Here is an 8,686-nt window from a genome sequence, read left to right as displayed (position 1 = left end):
AAAAAGAAAAAAAAAAAGGATGCAGCCTCTCAAAGAAATCCTTTTCTACTAGAACTAAACTTAGTGCCCAAGCTAGCAGTATTAATGCAAGCTAACATGTATTGTAGCTCCACCCCCCCCCAGTAAAAAGGAAAATTTCTATAATTCTATGTAACACTTAGCATATCTCTACAATACCTCGTACATTGTCACAGCTTCTATGAGTTTACATGGCCAGAAACTTTACCAGAAATGCAACATTTGATTGAGGTTTTTCAGAAGATGATCCAAGGGAACAGGGACTTCACCTTCCATTACATCCTCCCTTCAGGAGAAAGGAGAACCATAGCAATAATTTTGGCAGATGGACCCATATTTTACAGATCCCTGTACTGTAAACTCACGGAGCAGATTTACCCTGGATGAGAGCCCTAGTCATGTCAGTCTCACAGGTACTTCACTCTTTTTCTCAAAAGGCATCATTCATTTTGGGTGAGATGATGCAGTTATAGGCAAATCACAGAATGGCTTGGGTTCGAAAGGACCTCAAGGATCATCTAGTTTCAACACCCCTGCAGGGCAGGGTCACCAACCACTAAACCAGGCTGCCCAGAGCCACATTCAACCTTGCTAGATGTTCTGCTGCATAACCACACACACATGGACCATCTCTAATCCAATAAGAACATGTTTGCAGGGAACAGTAAATAAAGTAGACTTGATCTTAGGATACCTACAAGTTCTCTGTGGGCTTACCAAATTCTCTTGCTACATCTTCAGTGTTGCTCGCAACTGAAAATTGAGATTTAAACTATCCTGCATAAATCTTTCAGTGCCACTGTTCTGTTTCCTGTGTAATACATGCATGTCCTGTGATTGCCACACCTTTCTGAGCAGAACAAAAAAACCACAGCTATTATGAGCTGCCAATCTTTTCCGCAGTACTTGCCATAGAGAAGCTAAGAGTCTGAGATGAATCTCCAAAAGATCTAGAGGCTCTCTTGTAAAAGAAAGTCATGAGAAAGCTCAGAAGTACTCAATTCTTTCCAAGAGTTCCTATTCATAAAACAGCTTGGTTTATTCACAAAGGGATTTGAATCCTCTGAAAGTCAGAAAACAACATATTTTCCTACTATGGAACTGGAAAGAGTGTTTCCACTGATTTTCCTTATCACTGATTTTCCTTATCGCTGATTGCTGCATTCACTAACTTCAAGGCATCTCAAGATCAGACAGCTTGTTTTTATCCCTTCACTCTAAAACTTATTTTCATGGCTGAAGAGTTACGTAACATATTTGACACTACCTTCAGCTTTATAAAACAGGCCAAGGAGCACAGTTTTTGTGCAGACTGTCCAAGGTGCTATTGACAAAATGGCAAATAAACTTCCTCTGGGGTTATGTGCTGTTACTCCTTCCCTTCCCCATCTTGCTTGCACACAAAGAAAAGGGAATTTGTTTCATAATACAGTAAATAATAACATAATTAAACACTCTGCATAAACTGCCTGTTCTCACATACTCATTGTTTTAAAGCATTCTTCTGGATAATTTTGAAAGTTCAGAGATTGAAAACACAGATAGCCTGTTCATATTCCTATTTGTATTTTCAGAACAGGATGTTGGGAGATAAAGAAGAAAACACTACTCAGACAGAATGTAAACTTACATGTGCTATTACCATTGGCACAGTGTTCAGCTTCCCTCAAAGTCTGAAAAAAGCAGGGAGATTACACCACCTTCTGGACAAAACTCTTTAAGCCACATATACAACTATTGCACGTAATGGATGGGAATCTGCCACCAAAGCATTATACAATTAGCTATTTCCTGAGGCCAATTTCATATTTTACTTCCACACACAGTTCAGAACTTTCCTTTTCTACAGAAAACTTTCACACAGAGTGACTGCTCTTGAGATTTGCTCCCAAATAATTTTAGGGAAAGCAGAAAGCTTTTTTACAGGGAAAGGCAAAAGAAGTCTCTGAAGATTTCAAATTTTCCCAAGTTCTGTTTTAAGAAAGCAAGAGAAGCAAAGAAATGATCCAAAGAATTGGAGAATTTAAATTTGATCTCATCCAAGCTGTTTTTCCTCTCACATCAGGAGCAAAGTGTTTCTAGGTGAGAGAAAGATTGCGCATTTATGCACAAGAGATGAGAAAATTTCTACTTTTCTTTCCACTCAGCATTCCCAGTTCTGCCCTCTCCAGCAAATATGGCTCATTAGAAGAAGGCAGAACTTAGAAGCTGCAGATCGCTTGTTCTAATTTTTTCTTAATTTCATTTCATTTTGTACTGAACAAAGGCAGAATATAAGATGACGGCTGTTCAGAGACACTGCATAAGAAGCACTGTCTCCTTCTGTAAGATTTCTTTCAATCTTTCTTCTCTTTCTGACTATCAGCTATGCCATGGAAGTGAGGTATAACCTGCAAAAATGAATAAGTCTGACCAGTTATTTTTCCTTCAGTTGTGCTCCTGAGAGTAAGGAGAGATTCTGCACGTAAAGTTACTCCGTAACTATTTCAGGCCACTCACATTGCAAAGAAATACTTTCAAATTCTGAAGTAAAATTAATCCAAGGTTCTGCAATTGGACCCTCCCTGCTACAGTGCTGGTGAAAAAGAAAAGAAAGGCAGAACATTGAGCAACTTTTAGCATGATAGCAAAGAAACGTAATAAACAAAGTTACCTACCTATTTATCTCACTATCCTCCCCCACTTTTGATGTCTTGTCAAAAGCTGTTGTCGCTATCAAGCTAGAAGATGTTTACTACTTTGGACAAGACAACCACTACAAGAACAGCTTGATTTTGACATCAACATTAACAAGATACCTAATATCAAGGAGAGTAGAAAAGGAAAAAGAAATAGGAACCCTATAGCACTAAAGAGTGCTACAAGATTAAAAGGTTCCATTTTAAGTTTCATCACAACAAAAGCTTTCACAGTGTTGCATACTGTTATAAAACACATGTCAAAATATTCAGCAACTGGATTTCCTCAGGGCAACATTTTATTAATGCAATGAAGGAAATTATTCTTCTTGTGTCCTCAGACACTGAAATTCCTACCTTCTTTCACAGTCTCCTCTTGTCAGCTTACACAAAACATAATGGAATACATCACTGGTGTCACCAACAAATGCACTTAAGTCACATTACATTTAACAGTTATCTCTGCTATTATACACAGGCAGACAGCTGCACTTACATTTCTTTGCTGCAATACTCTGCTATCTATCTGATCAATAGAGTCACAGTTTTACCGGTCCTTTACTTCAGAACAATAGCTGTGAAGTATATTTGACAGTAAAAAGGCTCTGGGCTTTGTTTTCTTGCTTGGAGGACAGTGAGCAAGAAATTTTTAATAAATGTTCTCAACTGCTGTCAGATGATAAATTCTGCTGCTGACAAAAAGGAGACAGAAGACACTTTAATAAGGTTTGCATAGTTAAAATAAAAAAATAGAGATGAGAAAAAGTAAGCTTCGGTATTTCCTGATTTGTAGTATCTCCAGTCTACACTGAGGGCTCCTGACAATAGCAAGTTTGCATGGATGAGAGCAGTAGTGAGCTGGTGCCCACCCAAAGCAACTGTAATAAGGAGAAGGGTCCCAACTTTGGAAAGAAAAAGGGACTTAACCCCAAACTCCCACAGCTGTCTCTTGAATGCTTTACAAGCGCAACTACAGAAGTATCCAAAGGTCACACTGTGCAGCACTCATAGTTTTATGGACTTGAGTACATCCAGTATTTCACTATCTACAGTGGGAAGCAGGTGCTCTTTATTTTTTTTAGAGTATGATATTGGTGAGACAGCAACCACCAATTTTCTACTTCACTTTACTTTGCACATAATCCATGAAAGCAGTATTGGATGGAAACTGCCTTTCTTCAACTATTTTCTGCTTTGAAGCAGATCTATAAATCCAAATGTTTAAATGTGTCTCATCTATAACAAGTGGGCTCTAGTACAGAGATTCGCTAGCCTGCGAGTGACTGCAAGGACCTTCCAGAGATGGTCCTCTACTGTATTTTTCTCATCTTAGCATGTTCATCTGATAAAAAGTAAGTTCTGGAAAAGCACTGCCTTTTTCATACAAAGAGAAGAAAGACTGCCGTAACAGTATCTCAGATAAAGCAGCAGTTTAGTAGACAAAGGTACATTTTATATAACTAATCTGCAAGTGTTAGTTGTGACAAGAAAGTTGGGTTTAGCCTGACTTATCTGCTGCTTTGTGGGGTCACCATGCAGCTGGGCTGGACAATAGCATCCCTTCCTCCCTTCCTCCGAGCACTTCATGATGCAACAGCAGAGGGTGTTGCAGATCAGGTCTAAGGTGCACTGAAAAGAACTAAGTAGCATTTCTTACATAGCGCTTGGATTCTTTTTTTTTTTTTTTTGTACTGATTCTGTTAAGTCTTTTGCAAGCATTTGCACCAACTCTGAAATAATCTGAAAATAATAATGATTTAAAATAAAGATCTTTGCATGTATGAAAAAAGCAGAGTTAACACAAAGACGCTGCTTCTATTCTATTCCTCAGTCTTACTCAGTGAATGGTAAAAACCAATTCAACTTTAATCCACATGAGGAATACTGAAGGAAAGGGATAAATCTTCATACAGTATTGGTCTCATGCATGAAAGCCCAGAGAAGAGGAAATTGCTGCCCTGAAATGTGGGATCAAATCTCCCAGAGATACTGCAATATGCACAGAGAGAAAAAAGACTGTCCAGCACTTATTCATTCTCGGAGACTGCTTATTTCACATTTCACAATTTCAATGGCACCCTGGTGAAAAATTAAGCCCCAGCAAGCTGTTTTTAGCTTCCCAAAATGGAAGAGAAGTGAAAATCTGTGCTGCATAGAACAGCTGAAAAACTGTATATATTCCCATAGAAAAATCTGCTGACTCTGGAAAGCATCCTTCTGTTGATTCTCTACCTCCTTCTGGCCTAGCATCTGCACAGAAAAAAACGCAAGGAAGACTTCCACATGCTAAAAATATAGGTCTTGTTATTTTAAAATTCAAAAGAAAAGAGAATGCCATTCTTTCTCTTTAATAATTGTACACTGCTTAATACAAAACTTTCAAAGATGCATCCCAGAAGGAGGGACTGGGCGACAGTCACGCACTTTCATTTTTTCAAAACAACTGATTGCTATTACAGCTGCTCTCAATCAAAAGCCAGTGATAAGCTTCATGCATTACAAACAAAATTCAGTGTTTGATTCATATGTTTTTAATATACAAATTAGTACAAAACATACCTTTCAGTGGCTGTAGGCATTTCAATTGACACGAATGCAACAGTCACCGTGCAAGAAGCAACTTTTACCCCTTCTTGGTTCATACCATATTAACAGCCCAATTGAATGCAAGCAGCAGACCAGTTCTGCCAAAATGATATGCACAGCTCCACAGAAGCACCTTATTTCTTGATTTAAGCATAGGATACAAAACTGTTCACTAGAGAGGCGGAACAAAAATAAGCAGTGGAAGGAATGGACTGAACATAACAAGAGAACGCCTTCAGATTGATGCTGGGGTGTAAGTTAAGATGCTGATTAAGTGCTTCTGTTTTCATTTCTCTACTGAAGTTCACTGAACTCTTTATTTCTGACTGTGCTTTCTACTCAGTGTACTGTAGGCATACATTATTATTGGTACTTCATCTAATTTCTGTTTAAGTGAAGAATTATTTCACCATAGTTGGTTAAAATCACAGCAACTCAGTCAAGGTTGAGGGCAAATAAATATTCTGCTATTTAAGTATCCCCAGTGTTCAGCTCCCAACCCGTTTCTTCTAGGCTTCCTTATGCAGATATTGCTGACATCTTGAGACTTGACACTTGTTTGAGAGCTGAATATGTCAGAATTAAAAGAAGAAAAAGCCACTCTAGAGATAATTGTGAGGCTTTGGGGCACGTGGCAAGATTACTGAACACTAAGTGATTGCCTGGGAATGAAAACCACTCCATGACATTAAGAATAAATGTAGAATATATACCCTATCCCATCAATCAAATCTGCTCTCTAAAAGGAATATAAATCTCTTCACTGACTACATAAGAAAGAAAAATTTACCTTCCAGTGATCCTCCAGATTTTGCCAACATTTGTGTGAATGTTATGTTTTTAAAGGTAAAAGTTACCTGGGTTTTTGTAGATGCTAAGAACATCCTTGAAATAATGAGGTAAGAATCTTTCTAATAAAAGCAGCACATCCTCCAACTCCTCCAGAATCCCTACAAGCAGGAAGTTTTCATTAACGTTCAGCTTTGCTCTTTCAAGGGCCCATTCACCAGGTTCCCTGTATGAAATTAGAGGCGGGAGAGGAATAAAGATTAAAAAAAAAGGGGGAAGAGAATGGGTGTTTAAATACACAATTACCTTAGAAACTCAAGTTAAATATGCAAATGTAAGCAAATGTAAGCAAATGAAGTGAAAATACCTAAAAAAAAAACCTGTTTGTAAAGATACTTAAAGACAAAAGAATGAACACATTAGAATTTGTTATAACTGCCTAAAGAAAATATGGCTTCTGTAATAAATTTTTGGAAATATCCACAGTTCTTCCTATTATGGAGAAATGGTGGCAATCAATAAATATAATACCTTGAAGTTGAACAAGGTTAATAAGGAATTTGCTGTGATCAACAATATAAAAGCATTTCAAAACAAGAAGGTATTTCTTCTTGGGAAGGAATTGTTCACATATTGCATAAAAGTTTACTATACTACAAAAAAAAGTTTACTATACTACATCAATAATATAGCAACACGTGAATGGCATAAATAGACACATCAAACATGAATAAGTTCAATTACAGTGGTAGAAGGTTACACTTTACATAATTTTAAGCATGATCCCTATTTATTACATGGAAACCTGGAATTCCTACGATATAGATCTGGTCTCAGCATCTGAGCAGAGCTAATAAGTAGGTATTAAGTTAAGGCACAGGTAAAACAAGTATGTGAGATCACTACCAACTCAGAAGAGAAAAACCCAGATGATTACATCCAGATTTGATACATTATTCAGGAGTGAAATCAAATAAAAAGGACAATACTACGTTTGTACATTACCCTTCATATTAAAAAATACATTCACACATGCAGTTATCACATGCATCATCACACTGTACTCAGTTTTCTACTGTACTTCAAATAACTACTGCCTCCAATCACCAATTTTTGACAAAATACTGTCAATGGATATTGCTGAGCAGATTGGGATACCTCATATATTTATTTACCTGCATCTTGGATGCTGTCCACAGAAATAGGGTATGATATAAAATAACCTGGGATTGGAACATTCAGGGTAGTTTTCAAGGATACACACATTAATGTCCTGTGGGTGAGAAAACAGAAAACAAAGTTGATTACTGTGTTTTCTCTATCAACAACTGTTTTTTTTCATCTCATACCTTACACAGTATCTCAGAATCACAGTTTTGCTGAGGCCATACTAAATACCTTAGAAATAATCCACTTTCATTTTAATACTTTTAAATTTTGTTGGAAAGCTGCCGGAGAAAAAAGTGATTTCTTTCTATAATGTCTTGCTGCAAGTAACACCTTTTCATACAGGGATTAATGCGTGATTCAAAGCAGGGCAAATGGATCGACTTTCTCAGTGAGGTATATAAAATATTCAAGATATTGTTTTCAGACTTGTCTCTGGGGCATATTCAAAAGAAAGAAAATATAGATAAAATTGAGACTATTATTTTATTTATTTTATTCTGCTTCATATGATGGCTGGAATGAACAAATATAAGCTGTAATTCACACGACTTGCTCATGATATGAAAACATAAATCACCTTTGATTGCAATTCAGGACATTTCTGAGATGTTCAGAAATGAGCCTATCATATAAACCACATTGAGAAAAAAGCTTATTAGAAAGTATTTTATCACTTTCCTGATTCATCAGTCTATCAGAACTATTTATCATTTCTCAACAGATGAGGCATAGCTATTGAACCCCAAGGAAACGCATCCCACTTCCCATTTTACTCAGCTCAGTGATAAACATTCCCTACAGTGGGATTGAATTCCACTGTCTTTATCTAGCCTAATAGAGCCTTATTCTGCAGGCAGATTCCAATGAGACTTAAAAGGAAAAAAAAAAAGGCAACTTAGCAAAGACAGATGATTCACATCTTTGTAAAAGTTGTCTTACTCATCTTTCTTCCACACGTGCTTCTACAATGCAATGGGCTTGGTAAACTGATGAATAATCAGACGCATACTTTATCGAGTAAATGAAATGGGGCAGAGATCATTTTAATGTTCATCATACCCTCTGAGAGCCAGAACTGCTCAGCAGCATGGGAGATGCACAGAGCAACCCTGTGCCAGTGAGTGCCCTGGGCAGTCCCAGGGCAGTGTGTGGTATGGAGTACAGTGGCAGCACTGGCTTCTGACACCCTCCATGCAGAAAAGCTCTTCCCAGAACTGAAGCCCTAACTTCATTAGTTTCACATCTGGGTCCAAAAGCCTGTTAAAAGTTGACTCTCATTTCCTCCTCTGTCTTACCCATATGTAAATCAGATTTTGTGGACATATCATGAGATCATGGGCTGAAATTAGATTACATGGTGAAGAACTATCAGAGAAAACAGCATAAAAATTGCCACCTGGGGCACAAGCAACCCACCTCCCCTGCTCCCCGCAGTGTATTCAAGC

At 37.6% G+C, this 8,686-nt stretch overlaps 1 protein-coding gene across 1 annotated transcript in view; it reads right to left on the bottom strand.

The window, feature by feature from the left end:
- The window catches only part of UST (uronyl 2-sulfotransferase), a gene marked incomplete at its 5' end in the record, with an annotated part of 157,817 nt that overhangs the window by 28,608 nt on the left and 120,523 nt on the right, over window positions 1-8,686 (bottom strand). Inside the window, 2 exons of the mRNA XM_010707216.3 lie at window positions 6,140-6,297; window positions 7,247-7,344. Of these exons, the coding sequence (XP_010705518.3) occupies window positions 6,140-6,297; window positions 7,247-7,344 (256 nt within the window). The remainder of the gene's footprint in view (window positions 1-6,139; window positions 6,298-7,246; window positions 7,345-8,686) is intronic.

The sequence above is a fragment of the Meleagris gallopavo genome, chromosome 2 (assembly GCF_000146605.3).
Source record: "Meleagris gallopavo isolate NT-WF06-2002-E0010 breed Aviagen turkey brand Nicholas breeding stock chromosome 2, Turkey_5.1, whole genome shotgun sequence".
Classification (NCBI taxonomy): Eukaryota; Metazoa; Chordata; class Aves; order Galliformes; family Phasianidae; genus Meleagris; species Meleagris gallopavo.
The sequence above is the reverse complement of the archived record's forward strand: the minus strand, read 5'-3'. Positions and strand labels throughout refer to the sequence as shown.